Raw genomic sequence first — 27,853 nt, forward strand, 5'->3', positions numbered from 1 at the left:
TACCGATCCAGCCCTCACAACAGCTTACTGGCTGGTTTCACTGATGGGGAGAAGCAACATTCTGCAGATGCAGTGGACCTGAAGGCTGTAGAAGACAAACTGATGACATTTTTAAACAAGATCAATCGGAAAAATGATTTTAGTCTAAGAAAATGAATGCAATAATAACAATGCACCCAAAGGAGTCCATAACAATTAAAAAGGATTTCCAGGCTCCCGAAATTGATGACTTGTCCTCTGCAGGGGTGTATCCATCACGAGGCAAACAAGGCATTTCCCTAGGGCGGCACTTGCCAATGGGGCGGCAAAATGCCTTGTTTGCTTAGTGATAGTTACACAATATGCTAAATATTTTTTTTGCGCCTTGTCTGATCCAATCCTTCACTATGCGAGCGGCATCGCCGATGCCGCATAGTGAAGGAGTTGAAAGACTTACTTCCTCCTCCTCCTGACTTCCCCTGCCTTTTGCGTCCGCGCGTTGCCGTCGTGACGTCACATGGAGGTGGAGTCACGGGCCGGCAACGCTAGGGTGAGCCTTATCTCCTCCAAGTGCAGAACGTATCCTGCACATGGTCACCGTGAACACTGAGGCCAGGCCCCGGCCACCAATGCACTGATCCCTGAGCCTGCTGTCTTCAAAAACTGTAAGTATATAAATTACAGTAATTCACAAAAAATCTATTACTTAGTTCTTTTATGGGGTAAGGGGGTTGGGACCCGTTGGGTGGTTAGAGGGGGGAGAATTAGGGAGGGGTTAATACTGTACTATCTCTAGATCTAACAGGAAAGGGTGGAGCCTAAAGAGGAAGGGTGGGGTTTACAGAGGAAGAGGTTTGGCCTTGACAGGAAGGGGTGGGTCAAATTTATATTAGGGGGGTGCCCGAGTTTAGTCTCGCCTAGGGCAGCACAAAACCAAGATACACCACTGATCCTCTGTATACGTCATTAATATCCAATCGGTCAGAGTCCACCCCCCCTTCCAATTGGCTGCTCCCTACTGGAACTAGCACACTGAATGGAAAAAGAAGCACATCTCTATTCAGAGTCTAAAGGCCGATATTGCAGTTTAGCTCCCATTCACTCCCATTGTAGTCACTTTGTAAAATGCCACAAAAGTCAAGTTGGCCAAGGATACACCTTTGCATTGGACCCCAGCAACGCCTTTGCCACAAAGCCTCTAAGCACCAATGGACTACATAGACTAGTATACAATAAACAGAAAGTGTTCCATGTTTAAATCATAAAAAAATAAAATGGTGGCTGCTTCTCTTTAACATATAACTAATAGCATTTTAGTAGTATGGAGGTAACCAGTTGATAATCTTTGTAATGGTCAACTGTGACTAGTGACTGGGTACTGCCTAAAACATGCACAGAATCTGTCATGAATTCTAATGTAAAAACCTAGTACATAATACAATACTATCTGTGTAGCTTGCACAGCACAATGTATTAAGAATCCCTCACCTTCAATGCTTGGCAGAAGAGAGGGTCAATGAGTACTTAAATCCTGGGGAATAACAGTGTATAGCATGACACAGCAGCCTAGTGGTTTATACTGCAGCATCTTATAGAATTACAAGAAAGGGAGCAGCTCACATTAAATCGTCCCTGGGGTGTTGGGTCTAGTAAATGCATTCTCAGCATCCTTGTGGTTAAACACCTGTGGATAGGCAACATCCACTAAGTCATCGGGATCTGAAGGTGTCGTAGTCTTCGCTGGTGCTGACCGAGGCTGCGGACTGTGAGTGGCATCCTTTTACATGCACAATCAATCCTTAAGTTCTTTCCAATTGAATTTTATAGAGGGGCAGTCAAAGGAAAGTGACGTGTCTTCTATGTTTTTTCAATTATATGTTCGTGGACAAGACTGAAGGGCACAAATAGGGATCAACATGAAGTCTGGCTGTTAAGGGAGAGCTAATTGGAATGAAAAAAAAAGAGAAAACGAGCCGATCGCTGACAGCAATCAATAAAGTGGGAGAGGTACCTTTTGTAAAGGCATGGCTGTGTATGGTGTGGGAATACCCTGCGAAGCCTGTACTGCCTGTGAATTTCAATGTCCTTCTGAAGAGGATTACAGACAGGCTGCACAACTGCTTCTCGTCCATGGAACACATTGAAGCGAAGGGCTGCTGAGACAGAATAGGAATCAGGCTCTGCTCTCCAGAACATGCAGCAGCAGCAGCAGCTCGAGTCGTGACATTTACTAACGTTAAGGAGCCAGACTACCTAAAAGTTACTTCCATTTTATTGCTTTGCAAACACACTAGCCAAAATGTCTGGCTATCAGCCGTTCTTGCTGTGCTGGGTGGGAAATGAAACGGCAAAAATGAAACTTGAGGATATTCGTCAATAAGTGACACGCCTGGGAATGGACCAAGTTTTCTATCGACTACAGCAAGGTAAACCAGTGAATGCTAGAGCACGTCAGCCTGTGATGTACATTGTGCGATATGCGTTATCTGGCTGGTCTGCAGGTAGCTGGGACTGATCTACGCTAATCACATCATCTGGAGAGAATACCAAGAGCACAGGAGCATATACAGATGTAGCAGGGTGAACACGCATGCGATCTAAACGAAGGAATTGCTTTTCAATGGCTTTTGTTTCAAGATAACGCCATGAGTTAGGAAATTTGAGTTAAGAGTGTGTGTGTTACCCCTGCTACATCTGTATGTGACTGCCTGCATCGCTCCCTCTCTCTATAGAATACATTATACATATCATTATGTATTAGGATTATTAGTTACTAAGTTAAAAAAAACTAAAGACAATGCCGAACAGCAAAGTTTTGATCAGTGGGTGAGGAATATGGTGATAATGATGAATGTTACTCTCCACAACTTACTTCCCTTGTTCGGCACTCGGCATATTTATGGCGTATTCACCATAAACTATATATCATTGTACAAAGCCTAGGAAATAGCATGTCTGACATCAGGGATCCTATGTTTTGACTTGACAAAGTTTGATAGTTCATGTACTGACAGCGTCTTTTGGTTAGTGACAGATGTAAGTTATTAAGTAGAACCATAATAGCCATGTGTGAGATTTTTTTTTTTTTTTTTACATTTTAACCAATATTGGATATTCTCGTTGAAGAGTGGATGACACGTAATACTACAAACTCATGAGTCATGCTTCCAATACCTATGGAACGTGCACACTGCAGAGTCCAGTTCAGTTTTTCCATTGTAAGAAGAGGGCTTGGGGCGGCAATAGCAATAACCACAATGTACTTATTGTGACTGCGGTGACTAGAAGATTGATCATTACTTGAGTCCTTTTGTATCGCTTTGTTGCTTTTTTAACGAGAAGAACTTTGCTATTGATACTATGGATTATCGCAGGGCAACAAACAATGGGGAGGTATTTTGAGCAAAATGCGCCAATTACACATGCGGGTACAAGGTCTGAGCCAAATGTACCAAATAAAAAAAAAATATTTTTTTTTTACACCTATCTTAAAGGTGCAGTCCACAGAGAATAAATGGACGTTACTGCACATGCTTCCACCAGCTGCTCTTGTGATTAGTGGGGGTCCTAAGTGTCAGGCCTCTCGGATAGATGATAAGCGTTGATTCTGACCCATCTCCTTTAATAAAGTCTGAGAAGTTTCTAGAAAATGGGGCGTAGCTTAAAGGGGTTTTGTCACTTCAGCAAATAGCATTTATCATGTAGAGAAAGTTAATACAAGGCACTTACTAATGTATTGTTATTATCCATATTGCATCCTTTACTCGCTGGATTCATTTTTCCATCCCGTTATACACTTCTCGTTTCCATGGTCACGACCAACCCGTAATCCAGCAGCGGTGGCCGTGCCTGGATACTATAAAAAAAACACCAGCCTATGTGTGCTCCCGGTCACCAAAGAGGTCGGCATTTTTTCCTATAGTTTGCAAGCACGGCCACTGCTGATAGATTGCAGGGTGGTCGTAACCATGGAAACGAGCAGTGTATAATGTGATGGAAAAAGGAGTCCGGCCAGCAAAGGAGGCAATATGGGTAATAATAATATATTATGGATTGTATTAACTATCTACATGATAAATGCCATTTGCTGAAGTGAGACAACCCCTTTAAGGTAGTAAATACGCCACATCTATCAGAAATTTTACATGCAATATAATGGTAAAAAGGTACACCAGTCATGAGGTGGACTATAGAAGTGAAATGTGTCTACAGGTACCTATATATGTTAAATACATGCTTGTCCGACAACTATTCCTTGCAACTCCCCCATACACATGCATGCTCAGCTGAGAGATAAAAGCTGAAAGGGGACACCTCTGGCAGCAGCTTATCTCCTGCCAGAACAAAATGATGGGGGTTGAAATTCAATTTGCCCAATCCTTCTTTTCCCTGAAATCATCTGTAAGGGGAGAGTCAGGATGCCCATACACATTAGATGCCATATGTACGGGAAAGCAGGCACAGCAAAAATAGACAGTGAGGTGCCAAACACACACACCCAAAATGTCAACACATACAAAAGAAAAACAAGTGGGTGTGTATGCTACGGTGATCCCTTATGGGTCAATATAGGTACAAATGTTACATCTCAGGAGGTAGGGGTGTTTGGGGTGGGTCGTTCTGGGGCCTCTCCTTGTTATTGGGTTTCTTAGCCCTTGGGCTCCTCTATATAGCTGTATACACTTTCATATTGTATATTTCCTTAACTTTCATTACTTGGGGCTTTAATTATGTTGGGGTATTCTTTTTTTCTTGGACCTTGCTATATTCTTAGGCATTTGCTGTCAATTATTTGCTTGTGGAGGTACGGTCTTATTACATGAGGGAGTTCACAGTGGGGTCCCCCTCGGGTGTTATTATTCTACGTTTTAAGTGTTTTTAATTGTCATGTTATTGGATCATAAGTATTTATGATTGCAATAAAAGTGTAATATTTTTTGCCTATACTGACTCATGAGTGCTCACTTGAAGGGGTTACGCCGTGACTGATTTACAAATAGAAATCAGACATCATATAGTACATGACAATCTCTTTCTAACACTAGAACCAGCCCTGTACCTCACATGGATCCAGAGATTTCCCCATTCTTGCTTTAATTGTTCTGCTAGATTTATTTCAGGCTGGCAGCTCAGGGAGTGTGCCCTTTCTTAGCGGGCACGTCCTTTCTGCTGCAGCTCTTTCCCTGTAAGTGACACAGCTTCTAACAGAAGATATAGAGGTTGTCAGTTGAAGATGTAAACTGAGCACATGTGACCACCTCAGTGAAAAGGGAATAAGGAAAAGTATATAATACGATGAAAAAATTAATCAAGCCAGCTAAAAGGATGCAATATGGACAATCACAATACATTAGTAAGTGCCTTGTATTAACTTTGTCTACATAATAAATGCCATTTGCTGAAGTGGGACAACCCCTTAGCGCTCTTTGACATGTATACTCGGTCATGGAGCACTGCTACTTGGAGCTCCATGACGAGTATACACGTCATGGCATTAAGCTGTCACCATGTCTGCAGACATGGTGACAGCGCTGAGACCCCGGCTGTTACACACAGCCAGGGATCTCAGCTAACCGGCCCAGGACCAATGAGGGCGGTCTCGGGCGGCAATCGCTCTGATTGGCTAGTCTGTACAGACTAGCCAATCAGCGGATTCAAATGCCGGCTAAAAGGTTCTGATCCCCACAGTCCATGACTGTTAGGATCAGAGCTTTCTAAAATATATATATGCATATATATTATAAACCCCCTACCCTGTGGGCTCCAGCCCTCATTGTGCCCCCCTAATTTCAGGATGGCAGGCGGGAAGGCGAGCGATCCCCCCCCTTCCCTCCCCCATTTTCAGGATGGCCGAGCGGTTAGCAGAGTGTCAGCATACATCTGACACTCTGCTTGAAACGGCTATGGCAGCGGCCGATGCTTGACAAACAGAGGGAGCTCCCTCCCTCCCACATCCGGCCGTTGAACTGTTGTGGCTGGGTCGGATGGTTACCATGGCAACCAGTGAGTGACAATGCACTGCAGTACACTATAGAGTGGATCGTTAAGAACCAAGTGGGTCTGGGTAAAAAAAATCTAAAAAAAAAAGTTAAAAAAGTTAAAAAAAATAAAAATACAATTTCTTCTTATAGCCAAACATTTATAATTCCTAAAAAAAAAATTGAAAAAAATACACTACACATGTTTGGTATCATCATGTCCATAACGACCTGATCTATAAAAGGATCACGTTACTTTTCCCGCACGGTGAACGCCATAAAAAACTAAAAAAGAGAAAAACTATGATGGAATTGAAATTTTTCCCACCTCACTTCCAAAAAAAGTATTAAAAGTGATCAAAAAAGTCGTATGTACCCGAACAGAGTACTAATCAATCTGTCACCTCATCCTGAAAAAAAGAGCCCCTACATGAGACAATCGCCCAAAAAATAAAAAAAATATGGCCTTCAGAAAATGGAGACACAAAAACATGTTTTTTTTTCTAAAATGCTATTATTGAGTAAAACTCAAATAAATAAGAAAAAGTTGACATATTAGGTATTGCCACATCCGTAACATCCTGCTCTACAAAATTATCACATGATCTAACCCCTCAGGTGAACACCGTAAAAAATAAAATAAAAACAGTGCCAAAAAATCTATTTTTTGTCACCTAAAATCACATAAAGTACAACACCAAGTGTTCAAAAAGGCGTATGCCCCCCAAAATAGTACCAATCAAACTGTCACCTCATCCCGTGAGAAATGAGATCCAACATAAGACAATCGGTCAAAAAATAAAAAAAGTGATGGCTTTTTGGTTTCAAAAATGCTATTATTGTGTAAAACTTAAATAAATAAGAAAAAGTAGACATATTAGGTATTACCACGTCCATAACAATCTGCTCTATAAAAAAGTCACATGACCTAATCCCTCAGGTAAATGCTGTAAAAATAAATAAATAAAAACTGCGCTAAAACAACAAATTTTTTGGTCACCTTGCCCCATAAAGTGTAATAATGAATGATCAAAAAATCATATGTACCCAAAAATGATACCAATAAAAACGGCATCTCTTCCTGCAAAAAACGAGCCCCTGCACAAGACGATCGGCAGAAAAATTTTAAAAAATAGGGCGTTCAGAAAATGGAGATACAAAAACATAATTTTTGTTTTCAAAAATGCTTTATTATGTAAAACTGAGACAAACAAACATAAAAAGTAGACATATTTGATATCATTGTGCCCGTAACAACCTGCTCTATAAAAATAGCGCATGCTCTAACCAGATCTCAGATGAATGTTGTTAAAAATAAAAAAATAAAAATGGTGCCAAAACAGCCATTTTTTTGTTACCTTGCCTCTCAAAAAATGTAATATACAGCAATTAAAAATCATATGTACCCCAAAATAGTACCAATAAATTTGGCACTTTATCCAGTAGTTTCCAAAATGTGGTAACTTTTTAGAGTTTGTACTGTAGGGGTGCATCAGGGGGGCTTCAAATGAAACATGGCATCTAAAAACCAGTTCAGCTAAGGCCTCATGCACACGACCGTTGTGTGCATCTATGGCCGTTGTGCCGTTTTCCCTTTTTTTTCGCTGACCCATTGACTTTCAATGGGTCCGTGGAAAAATCGGAAAATGCACAGTTTTGCAGCCGAGACCGTGATCCGTGTATCCTGTCCGTCAAAAAAATATCACCTGTCCTATTTTTTTGACGGACAACGGTTCACGGACCCATTCAAGTCAATGGGTCCGTGAAAGAACACGGATGCACACAAGATTGGCATCCGTGTCCGTAGGTTACTTTTATACGGACGGATCTGAAGATCCGTCTGCATAAAAGCTTTTTCAGAGCTGAGTTTTCATTTCGTGAAAACTCAGAACCGACAGTATATTCTAACACAGTGGCGTTCCCATGGTGATGGGGACGCTTCTGGTTAGAATATACTAAAAGAACTGTGTACATGACTGCCCCTGCTGCCTGACAGGTGCTGCCAGGCAGCAGCCCCCCCCCTGTAGTTAACACATTGGTGGCCAGTGTGTTAACTACAGGGGAGGGAGGGGAGAGGGCCCACTGGCCACCAACGAGTTAACTACAGGGGAGGGAGGGGGGGCCTACTGGCCACCAACGAGTTAACTACAGGGGAGGGGGGGACGGCCGCACTGGCCACCAATGTGTTAACTACACGGGGGGGGGGGGGCTGCCCCCTGCTGCCTGGCAGCACCTGCCAGGCAGCAGGGGGCAGTCATGTACACAGTTCTTTTAGTATATTCTAACCTGAAGCGTCCCCATCACCATGGGAATGCCTCTGTGTTAGAATATACTGTCGGATTTGAGTTTCACAATGTAACTCAAATCTGACGGTATATTCTAACATAGAGGCGTTCCCATGGTGATGGGGACGCTTCAAGTTAAAATATACCATCGGATTGGAGAAAACTCCGATCCGATGGTATATTAACTCCTGACTTTACATTGAAAGTCAATGGGGGACGGATCCGTTTGAAATTGCACCATATTGTGTCAACGTCAAACGGATCCGTCCCCATTGACTTGCATTGTAATTCAGGACGGATCCGTTTGGCTCCGCACGGCCAGGCGGACACCAAAACGACTTTTTTTTCATGTCCGTGGATCCTCCAAAAATCAAGGAAGACCCACGGACGAAAAAACGGTCACGGATCACGGAAAAACGGAACCCCGTTTGTGCATGAGGCCTAAATCTGCCTTCCAAAAACCATATGGCGTTCCTTTTCTTCTGCGCCCTGCCGTGTGGCCATACAGCAGTTTACGACCACATGTGGGGTGTTTCTGTAAACCGCAGAATCAGGGTAATAAATATTGAGTTTTCTTTAGCTGTTAACCCTTGCTTTGCTACTGGAAAAAATGGATTAAAATGTAAAATCTGCCAAAAAAGTGAAATTCTGAAATTTAATTTCATCTCCATTTTCCATTAATTCTTGTGGAACACCTAAAGGGTTAACAAAGTTTGTAAAATCTGTTTTGAATACCTTGAGGGGTGTAGTTTCTATTATGTAAGCCCCACAAAGTGACTTCAGACCTGAACTGGTCCTTAAAAAGTGGGTTTTGCTTCTAAACTTCTAAGCCATCTAACGTCCCCAAAAAATAAAATGTCATTTTCAAAATGATCCAAACAAGAAGTAGACTTTTGGGGAATGTTAAGTAATAACTATTATATGAGGTATCACTATCTATTATAAAAGTTGAGTAATTGAAGTTTGAAAATTTGTGAATTTTTTTAAATGTTTGGTAAATTTGGGATTTTTGAAATATATTGACTCAAATTTATGACTATCATGAAGTACAATGTGTCACGAGAAAACCATCTCAGAATGGCTTGGATAAGGCCTCATGCACACGACCGTTGTGTGTTTTGCAGTCCGCAAATTAACACAGAAGCGGCCCTTGCGCCTTCCGCAATTTACGGAACAGGCACCCCATTGTAGAAATGCTTATTCTTGTCCGCAAAACGGACAAGAATAGGACAAGCTATGTATTTTTTTGCGGGGCCACGGAACGGAGCAACGGATGCGGACAGCACACGGAGTGCTGTCCGCATCTTTTGCGGCCCTATTGAAGTGAATGGGTCCGCACCCGGGCCGCAAAAACTGCGGCTCGGATGCGGACCAGAACAACGGTCATGTGCATGAGGCCTAAGTAAAAGTGTTCCAAAGCTATTACCACATAAAGTGACACGTCAGATTTGCAAAAAATGGCTGGGCAGAAGAACGAAAACTGGCTCCGGGGTAGAAGGGGTTAAATCTACAACTGCCACCAGCCATATGATCTGTTAGAAGCTATGGCAGTTACAGGGAGAGAGCTGCAGCAGAAAGGACATGGCCCCCGAGCTGCCAGGCTGAAGATAATCTAGCAAAAAAATTGGAGCAATGAGTGGGGAGATCTCTGGATCCATGTGAGGTACAGGACTGGTTCTGGATTTGTTAGAAAGAGATTGTCATGTACTATATGATGTCTGACTTTCATTTGTTTACATCAGTCATGGTGTAACTCCTTTAACACTGTGCTTTATAAAGTTAAAATTACTATTTGTTTTATACCTTATAAATATATTGGACACTCATCAGAATATTCATCTATCTATCTATCTAATGTTTATCTCATATCTATCTATCTATCTAATGTTTATCTCATATCTATCTATCTAATGTTTATCTCATATCTATCTATCTATCTATTATCTATCTATCTATTATCTATCTATCTATCTATCTATCTATCTATCTATCTATCTATCTAATGTTTATCTCATATCTATCTATCTATCTATCTATCTAATGTTTATCTCATATCTATCTATCTATCTATCTAATGTTTATCTCATATCTATCTATCTATCTATATATCTATCTAATGTTTATCTCATATCTATCTATCTAATGTTTATCTCATATCTATCTATCTAATGTTTATCTCATATCTATCTATCTAATGTTTATCTCATATCTATCTATCTATCTATCTATCTATCTATCTATCTATCTATCTATCTATCTAATGTTTATCTCATATCTATCTATCTATCTAATGTTTATCTCATATCTATCTATCATCTCATCAAATCTGTACGTATAAATGAGGAAGCTAAACTTCAACGACTCGTACATTATATGCGTCTAAGAATCCATTAACATTAATGATTGAAATCCACTTCATCAGTTCCATGTGACAGAAGATTCTGATGTGTTTGGTAGTGCAGAACAGTTTCTAAGCTAAAGTTATTTGTGTTCTGAATATACGTGTAATTGTTTTTTTCTCCTTGTGCAATAATCTTCCTCATGATGGTGATGGATAAATACAACATAACATACACATTGATATATGAAACTAGCTGAATCATATTTGGTGTCAAGTTTATCTTACCTGTTGCCTTACCTGGGCAGCCGGTGTAGGTTAGTACATTTACCAGGGATTTCAATATATGCCTAAATATTTCTGTGATCACCCATGTCAGTACGTTTAAGTGGACCTCGTATGAGTGCTTCATATTTTAACTGGCCACCACATGTGGTCTGAATTTTCATAAGATTATTTGATGTGGGTGTAAGTAAAAAAAATGACAGATCCCTGGATCAACCAACCATCTGTAGAAATCTAGTACTAACTAGAAGTTTAAATATTATATTATTATATAAGTATTACCCATCACAAACTCCTTCATAGTCTCACTTCTCTTACTGTAAAGAATCCTCTTCTATGTTTGTGTACAAACCTTCTTTCCTCCAGACGCAGAGGATGTCCCCTCGTCACAGTCACAGTCCTGGGGGTAAATAGATGATGGGATAGATCTCTGTACTGACCCCTGATATATTTATACATATTAATTAGATCTCCCCTCAGTCATCTTCTTTCTAAAGTGAATAACCCTAATTTTGATAATCTTTCAGGGTACTGTAGTCCACCCATTCCAGTTATTACTTTAGTTGCCCTCCTCTGGACCCTCTCCAGCTCTGCTATGTCTGCCTTGTTCACAGGAGCCCAGAACTGTACACAGTACTCCATGTGTGGTCTGACTAGAGATTTGTAAAGTGGTAGGACTATGTTCTCATCACGGGCATCTATGCCCCTTCTGATGCAACCCATTATCTTATTAATTCTGACTGCTGCTGCCTGATGCTTGTTACTACAGTTTAGGCCACTTTTACACAAGCAAGTTTTCCATGTTGGTGCAATGTACAACGTGAACACATAGCCGCCGCACTGAATCCTGACCCTTTCATTTCAATGTGTCTGTGTACATGAGCGTTGTTTTTCACACATCATTTCTGTGTTGCGTGAGAATCACAGCATGTTCTGTATTCAGTGTTTTTCATGCAGCCCTGGCCCCATGGAAGTGAATGCAGTCCGGATGCAATCCGTTTTTCACTGATGGTTGCTACATAGGAGATGTTGTTTGTAAATGTTCACTTTTTTTTCATGTGCATGAAAAATGCATCAAAACTGATTGCCCCCGTGTGGAAAAAACTGAAACTGTGAACACAATCGCAGACAAAACTGACTGAACTTAAGGCCGCATGCACACGACCGCGGTGTGTTTTGCGGTCCGCAAATCGCGGATCCACAAAACACGGACAGCCTTTACATATAACTGCCTATTCTTGAATATGACATGTTATTTTTCTTTGCGGGGCCACGGAACGGAGCAACAGATGAGGACAGCACACGGAGTGCTGTCCGCATCTTTTGCGGCCCCATTGAAGTGAATGGGTCCGCATCCAAGCTGCCAAAACTGCGGCTCGGATGCAGACCAAAACAATAGCAGAGTGCATGAGGCCTAACGATCAGTTTTTTCCTGAACAGACCCCCAGAGAATCTGTAACACTCTTGTGAAAGAGGCCTAACCGTCAACTAAAATCCCTAAGTCCTTTTCCGTTATAGTGTTAAGCCTCATTCACACATCAGTGTTTGGTCAGTGATTTCCATCAGTGATTCTGAGCCAAAACCAGGAGTGGAGCCTCCACAGATATAAGGTATAAGGGAAAGATCTGCACCTGTTCTGTGTTTAGACCCGCACCTGGTTTTGGCTCAGAATCACTGATGGAAATCACTGACCAAAACAATAACGTGTGAAGGAGACTTTATGCCTCATGCACACGAACGTGTTTTCATTCCGTGTCCATTCCGTTTTTTTTGCAGACCGTATACGGAACCATTTATTTCAATGGGTCTGCAAAAAACGGAAGGAGCATTCCATTTCTGTATTTCCGTTCCGCAAAAAAATAGAACATGTTCTATTATTGTCCGCATTACGGACAAGGATAGTACAGTTCTAATAGGGGCCAGCTGTTCCGTTCCGCAAAATACGGAATGCGCATGGATGTGCAAGAGGCCTTAGGCCTAGTTCACACGAACGTATGGCTTTTATAGTTTTTTATAGATGACTCAGAAAAAACGGAACGGATACGGAAGACATACGGATGCATTTCCGTATGTGTTCAGTTTTTTTTGCGGACCCATTGACTTGAATGGAGCCACGGAACGTGATTTGCGGGCAATAATAGGACATGTTCTATCTTTCAACGGAACGGAAAAACGGAAATACATAAACGGAATGCATACGGAGTACATTCCGTTTTTTTTTGCGGAACCATTGAAATGAATGGTTCCGTATACGGACCGTATACGGAACACAAAAAAACGTTCGTGTGAACTAGGCCTTTTACCCTGTGTTTTGCTGTTTACTATGTACAGATGACTTGGATTATCCTTTCCCATGTGCATAACCTTACATTTATCAAATGTAAACTTCATTTGCCACGTCTCTGTATTTGTGTTAACCCTTTCTACCCCGGAGGTTTTTTCGTTATTATTTTGCACTCCCTGCCTTCCCAGAGCCATAACTTTTTATTTTTCTGTTCAAATAGCAGTATGAGGCATGGGTGTAGGAACCCCAAAAAATCTGGGGGGGACAGCATTTTTGCTCACCGGGTATATTCTATTTCAGTAAACTGCGAGTTTATATCGTTAAATTTTAAGTGTGTGTGTGTGTGTGTGTGAACCCCCCCCCCACACACACACACTTAGGGCTGTTTCACACGAGCGGATGCCGTGCGTGGCAAGACCCGATGCAGACTGCAGAGGCACGGAGCATTAACATGATTGATAATGCTCCGTGCCTCTCTGTGATCTCTTTACTACGAAATCACAGTGACAACTGTGATTTCGTAGTAAAGAGATCACAGAGAGGCACGGAGCATTATCAGTCATGTTAATGCTCCATGCCTCTGTAGTCTGCATCGGGTCTTGGCACTCTTTCACGGAGCGGATGCCACGCACGGCATCCGCTCGTGTGAAACAGCCCTTACAGTTCTGAAGACTCAGGGGTGCTGGCTGGCTTGCCTGAGGTGCTGGCTGGCTTGGCCGGGCAGAAGGAGTGTGGGAGACTGTGAGGCCTTTTTCTCCAAGCTGCTCCGGATCAGTGCTCTGGGCAGCTGGGCTCTGGGCTGGAAGTGGGCACAATAAGAAAAAAATATTTTTCATTACACCTCAGGTCAGACCACCAATCAGACCCCCAATGTTAATCAGACCTCAGCTAGCAGCCCCAATAAGATCCCCAATGTTAATAAGACCTCAGATCACACCTCAGCTCAGACCCCAATATGAATGACCCCCAATCAGACCTCAGATGAGAGCCCCAGTGCCTCTCATCAGCCCTCCAGTGCCTCTCATCAGCCCCCCAGTGCCTCTCATCAGCCAGTAATAACAGGCCCCCCCAATCATGTGCCAGTAATAACAGCCCCCCAATCATGTGCCAGTAATAACAGCCCCCCCAATCATGTGCCAGTAATAACCGCCCCCCCAATCATGTGCCAGTAATAACAGCCCCCCAATCATGTGCCAGTAATAACAGCCCCCCAATCATGTGCCAGTAATAGCCCCCCCATCAAGTGCCAGTAATGGCCCCCAATCAAGTGCCAGTAATAGCCCCCAATCATGTGCCAGTAATAGCCCCCCAATCATGTGCCAGTAATCGCCCCCCCAATCATGTGCCAGTAATAGCCCCCCCAATCATGTGCCAGTAATAGCCCCCCCATCATGTGCCAGTAATAGCCCCCCCCAATCAAGTGCCAATAATAGCCCCCCAATCAAGTGCCAGTAATAGCCCCCCAATCATGTGCCAATAATAGCCCCCCAATCATGTGCCAGTAATAGTTCCCCCAATCAAGTGCCAGTAATAGCCCCCCCAATCAAGTGGCAGTAATAGCCCCCCCAATCAAGTGGCAGTAATAGCCCCCCCCAATCAAGTGGCAGTAATAGCCCCTCGCAATCAAGTGCCAGAATAGCCCCCCCAATCAAGTGCCAGTAATAGCCCCCCAATCAAGTGCCAGTAATAGCCCCCCACAATCAAGTGCCAGTAATAGCCCCCCACAATCAAGTGCCAGTAATAGCCCCCCCAATCAAGTGCCAGTAATAGCCCCCCCAATCAAGTGCCAGTAATAGCCCCCAATCAAGTGCCAGTAATAGCCCCCCAATCAAGTGCAAGTAATAGCCCCCCCAATCATGTGCCAGTAAAACAAAGTATTTTTTTAATTAACACTTATACTTACCTCTTTTAAGCGATGCGATGCAGGCCTCTTCCGGCCTGTCACTGTGTCCCGACTCCAGCGCTATACGGCTCAGGCGGCGCAATGACGTCATCATGCCGCCTACGCCGGCCTCTGATAGGCTGCCGGCCTAGTAGTGCCGGCAGCCTATCAGAGGAACAGGAAAGGGACACACCTCCCTGCCCTGCTCCTCCGCAGCCTTCTGTTTGTATCGCTGTCCTAAGGACGGCGAAACAAACAGATCACTATGGAGATGAGCGATTCGCTTCCACAATGGAAGCGCTCATCTCAGTGCCTGCCCCGCCGCAAACATTGCCCCGCTGCCGCTGGGGGGGATTTGACCATACCTGTCCCCCTCGCATTATTTCCTGGGGGGGATCCGTCCCCCCAGTTCCCCCCGCTTCCCTACGCCCATGGTATGAGGGCTTGTTTTTTGTGGGATAAGTTGTACTTTCCAATGCCACCATTTAATATTGCATATGATGTAGTGGGAAGCAGGAAAAAAAATTCAAAATGGGGTGGAATAGGGAAAAAAAGCAATTCCGACACAGTTTTACAGGTTTTTTTATTTACGACGTTCGATATGCGATAAAGCTGACCAGTTACTTTCATTTTCCAGGTCAGTACAAATCCGGCGATACCTTATATGTGTAGTTCTTCTTGTGTTTTGATACTGGTAAGATAATAAAAACCTTGAAAAAATGAAGCGAACAAAAGTGCCGAATTGGCCATTTTGAGTTTTGTTTTTTTCAGTTTCGCCGCTTGCTGCATGGAAAAATATTTTTATATTTTTTTTATAGTATGCGCGTTTTTGCACGTGGCAATACTCATGATCTTGTAATGACCGGCGTCACGCTAAGGTAGGGAAATGGGAAGGCCCTGTCCAAGGGAGAGGGAAAGATGGTGACCCCTGACTCACCTTGCGGCTGGCACCTGACTTCCCTGACGTCCCTAGACGGGTTCCTCACCCGTACGCCGATCACGTGCCTAAACCCTGGCTTTCCCTAAGATGAGCCCTATGTAGTGAACGGGGCGGTGGGATCGCTAGTCCGCACCACTAACACTAAGAGGAAAACACCAAGGAGAGGACAGACAATACAGACAAACATATAATCCCCAGGTGGGCGACAACAGCAGACCACCAAGGCCCAACAGGGATCCGGGGGTAACGTTCTGGAACAACAACCAGAGAACGCAGCTACACAGCTCCAGTGGGTCAGTATAGAAGTCCAGGCAGGAAGCTCTATATCTGGCAACCAGAGAAGTGAGAGATGGGAATATAAGGAGGTTGGGATTGCTGTACAAGAAACAGCTGAGGAGGAGAAGCTACGGATCCCTGAGTGAGCCAAAAAGGATTGCAAGGCAAACCAAAAAGCTACCCATTAATAAACATCACTGTCTTTAGACATAGAGCGCGCAGCCACCCGCTGCGACTTCCTGACCCCGGGTATAACGGAGTCAGACGTGGCTCTTGACACCCCCGTGACAGATCTATGTTTTTTTGGGGGGTTTTTTTGGAGGGGGGAAGGGGGGCGATTTAGAATTGTTTTATTTTGTAATCTATTTTTTTTTTTTTTACACTTTTCTATGGTTCCCATAGGGAACTATAATAAGCAATTATAAGATGTAGTAGAATGGAGTCTATGAGAAATTTACTAGTTTTCTATGGAGTCCTGCCTTCTCAATAACAGGAAACTGCCATAATACAAGCTCGGCTACTCTATCGCAAGCAGGAGGGAGCGAGAGCTTCTGTGTTTTCGTACTCTCGGATGCCGTGGTCAGGACTGACCCCAGCATTGAAACAGTTAATGCCCACGACTGGCAATATTGCCGGTCACAGACATGAGCCATGGGTGTCTGCTGTATGAAACAGCAGGCACCCCGCGGCTATGGCGCCCGCTTCGCACCAGAGCGGATGCCATCTTTACAGACCCAGCCAGCACTGTACTAGTACAGCACTGGTTGGGAAGGAGTAATTACTTTACACACTGTGGTGCCCTATAGTAATAGTGGCTCAGTGTATGTATGCAATCCTGCCCCCTCTGTTTTCTATCACCGAGCCAGTTACCTACCCATATTCACACATTTCCCCCACTCCAAACATTCTCATTTTATGTACTAACCTTTTATGCGACACATTATCAAATGCTTTGGGAGAATCAAGATATATGACATCCATTGACATACCCTGCTCCAGTCTAGATCTGACCTCCTGATTGAAGCTGATCAGATTAGTTTGACAAGACCGATCACTCATAAACCCATGCTGATATTGACATTTCTGCCCCTTATGATTCATGTCCATTTCTTGCCCCCACCCATCATTCACATTTCTGCCCCTCATGATTCATGTCCATTTCTTGCCCCCCCCCCATAATTTCACATTTCTGCCCCTCATGATTCATGTCCATTTCTTGCCCCCCTCCAATCATTTCACATTTCTGCCCCTCATGATTCATGTCCATTTCTTGCCCCCCCATCATTTCACATTTCTGCCCCTCATGATTCATGTCCATCCCCCCCCCCCCCCCCCCGGCCAGGCTGCGGGGCAAGTGTAAGTTAGCAGGTTAATTGTTGGCCGCCCCCACTTCTCTGCGACCCCAAAGATGCCTTAGGATAGATCCGGCCCTGCTCTTGAAAAGTGGTTGTGGGTGTAGATATGTTAATTAGTCCCAATACTACTGCAATTTTTATTTAAAAGTCACAAAAAAAACTGCAAACTCACTCCAGCAGGGGGTGGCATAAAAAGTGCAGTAACATTTCTAGTCGAAAACGCTTTGGAACGTTTGATAAATTTGGTGCAATTTTCGCCAGCGCACATTCACATCAAAACTGACTTCAAAATGGCACTTATGATAAATCCCCCCCAATGGTCTTTTAATGAGGATCCTCTTTCTATTAGTGGAAAGGATCATGGGATGACATAATGACTATATAGACCAGGATGTGATAGCAAAAATTTATAAAACATATCAGAGATGTGCTGGTAACATTTGGTGAGGAAAAGGGAAAAATTGGCAGCTGCAATGGCAGTTGACAGGAGTAGGTACAGTGATATAGTTGACAAAGAATTTAGCTGAGGAATTATTTCCCTATTGCTTATTGTGTGACAACCTGTTCCGCAACAGAATTTGATTGTGACCACTCGCATCAGTCATTGTCCTTGATAAGGGCAATCTAATTTTCCTGTTACATAGCACAGACAATTTCATTCAAAGCCAATTAATTTATCTGCTTGTTTTCGGAGAGTGGGAGGAAACCAGAGGACCTGGAAAAACCTGTGTAAGTACAGAGTCAACATAAAACCACATGCAGAATTTGTACCAGGTTAAATTTGGACCCTGGTCCCCAGTGTTACAAGGCAACAGGGTCAGCTATTAAAAAGAATCTGTCACAGCCACTGGGTGCCTGCTATTTTACATACAGTTGCAAGAAAAATTATGTGAACCCTTTGGAATGATATGGATTTCTGCACAAATTGGTCATAAAACGTGATCTGATCTTCATCTAAGTCACAACAATAGACAATCACAGTCTGCTTAAACTAATAACACACAAAGAATTAAATATTACCATGTTTTTATTGAACACACCATGTAAACATTCACAGTGCAGGTGGAAAAGGTATGTGAACCCCTAGACTAATGACATCTCCAAGAGCTAATTGGAGTGAGGTGTCAGCCAACTGGAGTCCAATCAATGAGATGAGATTGGAGGTGTTGGTTACAGCTGCCCTGCCCTATAAAAAACACACAGCAGTTCTGGGTTTGCTTTTCACAAGAAGCATTGCCTGATGTGAATGATGCCTCGCACAAAAGAGCTCTCAGAAGACCTACGATTAAGAATTGTTGACTTGCATAAAGCTGAAAAGGGTTATAAAAGTATATCTAAAAGCCTTGCTGTTCATCCGTCCACGGTAAGACAAATTGTCTATAAATGGAGAAAGTTCAGCACTGCTGAGTGGCCGTCCTGTAAAGATGACTGCAAGAGCACAGCGCAGACTGCTCAATGAGGTGAAGAAGAACCAACACCAACATCAAAACCTCATCCCAACTGTGAAGTATGGTGGTGGTGGCATCATGGTTTGGGGCTGCTTTGCTGTGTCAGGGCCTGGACGGATTGCTATCATCGAAGGAAAATTCCCAAGTTTATCAAGACATTTTGCAGGAGAACTTAAGGTCATCTGTCTATCAGCTGAAGCTCAACAGAAAATGGGTGTTGCAACAGGACAACGACCCAAAGCATAGAAGTAAATCAAACAACAGAATGGCTTAAACAGAAGAAAATACGCCTTCTGGAGTGGCCCAGTCAGAGTCCTGACCTCAACCCGATTGAGATGCTGTGGCATGACCTTTAAGAAAGCGATTCACACCAGACATCCCAAGAATATTGCTGAACTGAAACAGTTCTGTAAAGAGGAATGGTCAAGAATTACTCCTGACCGTTGTGCACGTCTGATCTGCAACTATAGGAAACGTTTGGTTGAAGTTATTAAATCCAAGGGTTCACATACTTTTTCCACCTGCACTGTGAATGTTTACATGGTGTGTTCAATAAAAACATGATAACATTTAATTCTTTGTGTGTTATTACTTTAAGCAGACTGTGATTGCCTATTGTTGTGACTTAGATGAAGATCAGATCACATTTTATGACCAATTTGTGCAGAAATCCATATCATTCCAAAGAGTTCACATACTTTTTCTTGCAACTGTAGCAGACACCCAGAGACAGAGTCCATTATCTGCGAACACTCATCACAGATTTTTAACCTCTCTGATGCCATGGTCAACTGTGACCATGGCATCTAAACAGTCAAATCCCGAGAGTGCTGCACTCCTGGGGACCTAACAGCTCACCCATGCTGAGATTGAGGGAGCTGTTTGGTTGCTATGGCAGCATTGGGCCTTCAGAAGGCTCCGAGGCCTGCCACATTTAATTTTCTGTGGCAGGAGATGATAGGAACATAGTGAATCTCCCTTAGATCATTTTCACACTAGCGTTTCTATTTTCCGGTATTGAGATCCGTCATAGGATCTCAATACCGGAAAAAAAAATGCTTCAGTTTTGTCCCCATTCATTGTCAATGGGGACAAAACATAACTGAACAGAACGGAATGCTCCAAAATGCGGTTTTATTTCCATCATGGGATGCGGAGCAAGATGGCCCACAATGCAAGTCAATGGGGACGGATCCATTTTCTCTGACACAATCTGACACAATAGAAAACGGATCCGTCCTCCATTGACTTTCAATGGAGTTCATGACGGATCCGTCTTGGCTATGTTAAAGATAATTCAACCGGATCTGTTCATAACGGATGCAGATGGCTGTATTATCAGTAATGGAATAGTTTTTGCTGAACCCTGCCGGATCCAGCAAAAAAACTAGTGTGAAAGTGGCCAATACGTTGCAGTCTATGGGAGAAGCGATCAGAGGATTGAATTTTCATAAACAATAAAATATATAAAGATCATTACTATTGCTGCATCCCAAAATGCCTGTACAATTCAAATAGAAGTAATAATAGTATCCTGTAGGGTGAACACCACAATATAAAAAAATATAAAAATGCCAGAAAAACTATGTAAATTTGGTATCTCTGTAATTATACTGAACCGCTGAATAAGGTTAACATGTCATTTTTACCACATGGGGAAGACTCAAAAATGAAACCCATAAAACTATGGTGGAATTGCAGGTTTTTTTTTTCAATTCCCGCCCCATATAGAATTTCCAGCTTTCCAATTTGCAATGATTGACACTTCTTTTTAATATAAGTAAAATTAATTCTACTCTAGTGAGAAAAACATTGAGCCAAGATGACATCTGCTGAAATTATATTCTCTATTCAGTGTGCTGATTTCACAGGAAGTGAAAAGCTTTATCTACCGTAATTTAAAAGTAATCACTAGTATAATAGTTTTCTATCTTGACTATAACATTTATACTAATATCAATATTGGCATTTTGTATTAGTGTTGATCGCGAATATTCTAATAGCGAATTTTAATCGCAAATATCTGCACTTCGAGAATTCACAAAGATATTGAATATAGTGCTATATATTTGTAATCGCGAATATTCTAGATTATTTTTTTCATCAGTAACTTCCCTTCTTGCTTGTGGGCCAATGAGAAGGCTGTAATGTCTTTGTCTGAGCTTAGCAACATCCCTAGCAACCAATAGGAAAGTTGCCTACCCCTTACTATATAAGAAACTCCCAAAGAGTCTCTCAGAGAGAGCAGTGACATTGTTGTGCTCTGTGCTTTCATCTGAATCCTATTCCTTATCCAATTACATTAGATAGTTAGTTAGCTCATATATATATATATATAATACAGATAGTTAGTGGGAGATAGTCAGTGTAGGTTAGATAGTGATATAGTGTAGCTGATAGGTATTGTGATAGGAATTACTGTTTCTCTGCTGTCCATACATACATGCTACAGACATAGTGCTGTGATGTCACAACAATACTTAGTACACCAATCAGTAATATCTACTCAAACCTGATAAAATGTGAAGTTCCATGTATTGCGCAAAAAATATGCGCATCATTAGTGCCGATTTGCGCAATCGCGAAAATAATGACTGGAGATCACAAATTCTAGAATTAGCAAATTTATTGTGAATATTATGCGAAAAATTCGCGAAATATCGCAAAAACTAATATTGCCTATGCCGCTCATCACTATTTTGTATGAGGGTGGACATTCAAGCCTTCATCATCTAAGGTTAGTTTCACATCTGCGCTTAGGTTACTCTGCCGAAACAGCCTGCCAGCGTTCACTGGATCCAGAGCCCACTGACTATAATAGGATCCAGCATGGATTTGTCTGGTTTCTGGCATGAGTGCAAGGTTCGGACAAACATAAAATGGTGTATGCAGCAGTATCCGGCTATGCAGGATACAATGATCTCTGGTAGGGTGTTCCTCTGCTGGAACAGCATGCCAGATACCTTACAGCAGCTGTGCAAGCAGCCTTAGCCCGCTTTATAGAACAGACCACAATGGTTCTAACCAAAGTCATGTTAGCTATAAAACTGGGCTCAGGTTCGTTTCGATCATACTGCTGAATATTACAATGTACTGGATTACACATTAACCCTATAACACTCTATTTGAAGGTCTTATTTAAAGGGGTTATGCAATGTAAAGTATTACCATGCAATGAATAAAGCATTACAAAGAAAAAATATTGTAAGGTCTTTATGTACATTACATTTTCCTCTCTGGTAGCACCCTCTGCTGTTTATCCTTTTGGTCCACCTTTTACTGCATTTATTTGTAGACTAATATGCTCAGTAGCTTCCCTGCTCTGTTCCCCTCAATGATGGGATAGTGATCTCACACAGGGGCAGGCATAGCATATATGGGGCCCCAAGCAAAGTTATGTCTGGGGGCACTAATCAGAACAGCCAGTAAGGAATCGCTATTCCCTGTAGTGGTTCCCTGTCTGTCCACAACTGTATCTGCGTCATTAAGATGCAGATACAGTTAAAATTTGTGACCTGGGCTCAATCTAGCTTTTCTGCTTCCTGAGGTGAAAACTGAAATGGAGCCCCCACCCCTGTGCCAAATTCTCAATCCAACCCGAACACAGCTTGGGCAAGATGTGGTCAAGACTGCCATTAACCTTGCAGAGAAGCAGGTGAAGTGGTCCAGACATCTTTCAGTCATTCATCCCTACTTCTAAATTTCTAGAAATATACACTGATGAGCAAAAGGGTAACAATGTTTTAAACTTTTGTCTTTCAGGTTCCATATCTCACCATCCACTACAGCTTCGAATGTGAGACTACCATGATTTTATGGACAATCTTCTTCAGATTCAAGCATGTCTTGACTGAAATTTGTTCCCACTGCCTTGGGTACAAATACAGCTTTTTCTGCAACTCTACCCACAAGTGTTTGATTGGGTTGAGGTCTGGGGGCGGGGGGCAATCCAGCATCTTTACTTCATTGTCATTGAACTATTTCTTTGCCAATCTCGACGTATACTCTGGGTCGTTGTCTTGCTCGAACTCTATGATGTCCTTTTCATACCCATAGTACTCGGGTGTAGGAAGTAACTAGTCTTGTAGGATAGTCACATATAGCTCATACTCCATCATCAGGCTTCCTCCACCGAACTTGACAATTCCTTCAATTTCTCAATCCGTTAGTCCTTTTTCCCTTTATTTCTTCCAGAACCATTTGCACCCATCAGAGCCCAGTCTATTGACTTCCATCTCACCGCTCCAAATCACCCGTTTCCAATCCTTTACTGTCCACTGTTTGTATTTTTTTGCAAACTGGAACCGACAATTCTAATGACGATATTGAATTGAGGCTTCTTCACCTTTTTTTGGGCCAACATTTCAGACTTGTGTAATGCTCGTTGCACGGTGCTTGCATGGACATTTGTGATCTCACTGTTACAAAGCATATGACCCACCTCCACTGCCATGTTTGTTGGGCCAGAACTGATAGACCTTGTGATGAGCCGACTTGTTGACTCCAATATTTTGCCTGGACGTCCACCTCTTGGTTTTGGATTGGATAGACAGTATTAATTTCATATTCTTCCAATTGTCATGGCACTCACATGATGTAGTTTGCAAATTTTCTTGGGCGAGATACCACTATTGATGAGCTGGATGATGCTGTTTCTCTTTTCTTGGGAAATCTTCTTCATGGCTGCTCCTGGATTTGAACCAGTGACCTTTCGCTTGGGAATAAACCTAATAACACACTAAGTTATTAGGGAATGTAAGAACAGGCAGTAAGGTGTAGCATACAAGAAGAAAAAGATTGTTCCACTACCAGGAGCAAAACAGTAACAATGCAGTTACATGACAAGAATCTGCATAACTAAATATATGCTAAATAGTTGCAAGTCCAATTTATGTATGAGATAGCCAAGATGATTGTCTATAAAATGATGGTAGCCTCACATTCAAAGCTGTAGTGGATGGTGAGATATGGAGCCTGAAAGTCAAAAGTTCAAAACATTGTTAGCCGTTTGCTCCTCAGTGTATAGCCATATATCTCTCTAGACAGTGGAGAAGGAAATTATGGGGACATTACACAAAATACGTATATGTGAAGGACTATTTTCTATGCAAGGGTGGAAGGGGTTCACAAGAGCTAATTGAAATGCACCCTGGGAGATGCAAGTGCTTGATTGTCTCATGTGACAAGCTGCTGACAGCCCACAGAAAGGGAAGAAAGTCCACCTGATATGTGAAGTTTAAAGGAAATCACCAAAAATGTTATTTGCCAGTTAAAACCAGATAGTAACACAAATCTTTTTTACTAATCGGTTTTTATTTTCTGATTACATATTTTTTCATTTTGTTTTCTGAAATTAATGGGGGCTGCCATCCTTCCTGAGCTGTTGTTAACAGCATTTAGAAAGCATTAAGAAAATTGCTTTATGGTAGCCCCATGGTCAATAGACACAATGGTCAGAAGGGGACCTCATTGACCTCTGTGGAAGAGTTTTCTAGGCATGTTCTGTGATCTGTGCAGAGGTCATTGTACAAGGAAAGAAGAGATAAGATTTGACAATCAATTATTGTGAATAGCGGATCCTGTCTTATCTATACACAGAGGTGATATCTCCTTATCATTAGGGGCAGGTTTAGTATGGTATATAACTGCAGTAAAATGATCTATACGACCAAGAAGTGGCGCCAATTATTAGACTTAGTGGCCAGTGCAAAAATTGCAGGAATTCGTTTTTTGTTTAATTATAGATATTTAAATGGGATATTAAAATAACCACCTAAACTTCTTTAAAAATACATTAAACATAAAACTGTGATTTAACAATAACTGGAGGAGACTAGTGGTGGGCTGATTGGTCAGCTGCTCTATTCCTGTCGCTAGTGCTCTGACTAATGGAACTACAGTATTTCAGCTTCTGATCCTGGGACTAGGTGCTCTATTTAAACCTCTTCCTGACCATATACCAGTGGCAGGGATAGACTCACTAGCTGTGTTAATGGTTCTTGTGCGTATTGGATTGCTCATTCCTTTGAACCGCGGCTTGTCTTCTGACCACTCTCTTTCTTTCATTTAGTACTGGTTGTCTGTCTGGTTCTGATCTCTGTTTGTCTTCTGACCCCTCTCTGTCTCTCGTTTGGGACCGCATAGCTTGTCTGGTTTTCACCCATTTAAGTAAGATCCTTTTTTTTTTGTTGCTTCATCTCTTGGTGTTTTGTCTGTCTTTGCAAGTAAGTAGCATAGGGACTGTTAACCATTGCGGTCTTGCTAACTGGGACTTGAAACTGCAGGTAGGAGGGAACGTGTTCTAGGTTAGGGCTCACTGTCCATGTCTGTCCTTAACTCCAGGGTTACCTGGCCATTCATTATGCACCATGTTGTATCCTTGTATGCCCCTATGTTATGTATAATGAACATGCAGCTTGTCATTGGCACATACTGTATATTACGGTATATAGTTTTATTTAAAAAAGTAAAAATATAAACTTTATTTAACAGTGCAATATATACAATATAACCTTACAATAAAAAATAAATAAATGAATGTGATCATTATATTAATAATATTAACCACAGTTGGAGCTTAGCTTTTTTTATGAAACAACCCCTTAAATTCCCTGCTTCGCTAAATTGTTTCAATAAATTTGCTTTGTTCACGAAGCAGGTTAAGTCCGCTATATCCTGGCCTGCAGAGAGAGTGTATCTCAGTGTGCATCACTGCACTGCAGTAACAACATAGCCAGTCATTTCTGTGACAGGCAGGTGGACACCCCAATAACAGTAGAATTAGACAGCTTATTCACCCCAATTTCAGAATCAAGGCCTAATTGAATTATCTATTAAACAATGTGGACAAACCACGAACAGTAGAATTAGACAGGTTATTCACCCCAGTAGGAGAATCAAGGCATAATAGAATTGTTTATCTATTAAACAAGGGGGGCACCCCAATAACAGTACAATTAGACAGGTTATTCACCCCAATGTGTGAAATCAAGGTGAAATGGAATTGCTTATCTAGTAAACAAGGTAGACACCCCACTTACAGTAGAAATAGACAGGTTATTCATCCCATATTGAGAATCAAGGCATAATAGAATTGCTTATCTATTAAACAAGGTGGACAACCCAATAAGAGTACAATTAGAAAGCTTATTCGCCCCAATGTGTTAATCAATAAGTAATGGAATTGCTTATCTAGTAAACAAGGTGGACACCCCAATAACAGTAGAAGTAGACAGGTTATTCACCCAAATTTCAGAATCAAGGCCTAATGGAAATGCTTATGTAATAAACAAGGTGGACACCGCACTAACAGTAGAACAAGACAGCTTACTCACCCCAATTTTGAATCAAGGCCTAATAGAATTGTTTATCTAGTAAACAAGGTGGACACCCCAATAATAGTAAAATTAGACAGCTTATTCATCCCAATTAGAGAATCAAGTTGTAATCAAATTGCTTATCTATTAAACAAGGAGGACACTGTTCAATTAGATAGCCCTGTGCCCTACCCAGGATTAATGCAACTTTGCTGTCTCCTATGGATCCCTTCAGCTTCCAGATGTCCCTGCAGTCTCCCTATGCTCACCCTACAGTGTGTAACAACTTTTCCTACAATCTCCCTACACTATCCCTGCAGTCTCCCTCTCCAAATTTCACAATTAAAAGCTTTCAGCAAAACTATCCCCAACAAGTGTCACCGTCTCTCCCTATGCTTCACTTGAATGGGACTGAGCTGCACCTAGCCCATGTGACAGGAGCCCCACAGTCTATTCAAACAGCTGATGGGCAAGGGTTTTGGAGTCAGACCCCCCACTGACCAATACTGATGACCTATCATCTTAATTATAGCTCTTTTTACCAATTATTTTTTGAGAAGTCATTAACACGGAGGTTCACTTATTTTTACTCTCTGCATTGTGAATGTTTACTGTACCCGATGTGGTCAATAAAAGACATGAACGGTACAACCATTTGTGTGTTATCAGTTTAGCTAGATTGTGTTTATCTATAATTATGACTGATAACAATCAGTCCACATTTTATTAGTAATGAATGCAGAAATTCACTTATTTTGCATTTGGTAATTGGCTTTCTATAGGCAAAGTCAAATAAGTGTGGTGATTTCATTTTTACTTTGCATATTGTTAAAAAAAAAAAAAAAGCTTAATATGAAAACTGTAGTAACACCATTGAGCACTATAGCATACTCACCATTTGGACTTTCTTTAATTCTAGATTCCCAGTTCAAGTCAAAATATTTCCATCATGAATTTGGAGAAGTGATGAAGAAGAAAAAAACTTTGTGGAATTGTCTATTTCCATTTTCCTGGACAATGGAGGGAGAGACTTTACCTTCTACAATGTTACCCACACTGAATGCATCCTATGGCTCATCCATTACACTGGAGCAGAAGACGACATTTGCTTTTGTAATTCTTTATTCATTATCTGGGTGTGCTCCATTGTCAGGTGTTTTAGGATCCTTCTTGATCCTTACCGAAGTATGCCAACTTCAACCTGGGCAGATGGAATTGATGGACTTGAAAAAGGACAATTTGACTATGCTCTTGCGTAGTGGTCAAACTAACAACTCCAATTATAGGACATTATTCAATGCACATTGCAGAAAATACACATATATCTGTATTTTTTGGACTATAAGACGCACCTGACCATAAGATGCCCTGGTAGTTTTAATGAAGTGCAGGGTTAATGTCACTAACTTTAACAGCATAGGATACAGAGGGTAAATAGTTTACAGTCAGCTCTTGTAGATTCTAGTGTGTAATTTTTTTGACCATTG

General features: G+C 41.9%; 1 protein-coding gene across 1 annotated transcript; it reads left to right on the forward strand.

Moving 5' to 3' along the window:
• The first annotated feature begins 2,273 nt into the window (after window positions 1-2,273).
• Window positions 2,274-27,625, forward strand: CTXN3 (cortexin 3). The gene is given in 3 exon segments (XM_040420213.1): window positions 2,274-2,405; window positions 27,286-27,483; window positions 27,486-27,625. Coding segments are annotated over 3 exon segments (369 nt in total). The 5' UTR covers window positions 2,274-2,374.
• Window positions 27,626-27,853: the final 228 nt, after the last annotated feature.

Source organism: Bufo bufo, chromosome 2 (genome assembly GCF_905171765.1).
Source record: "Bufo bufo chromosome 2, aBufBuf1.1, whole genome shotgun sequence".
In the NCBI taxonomy this organism is placed as follows: Eukaryota; Metazoa; Chordata; class Amphibia; order Anura; family Bufonidae; genus Bufo; species Bufo bufo.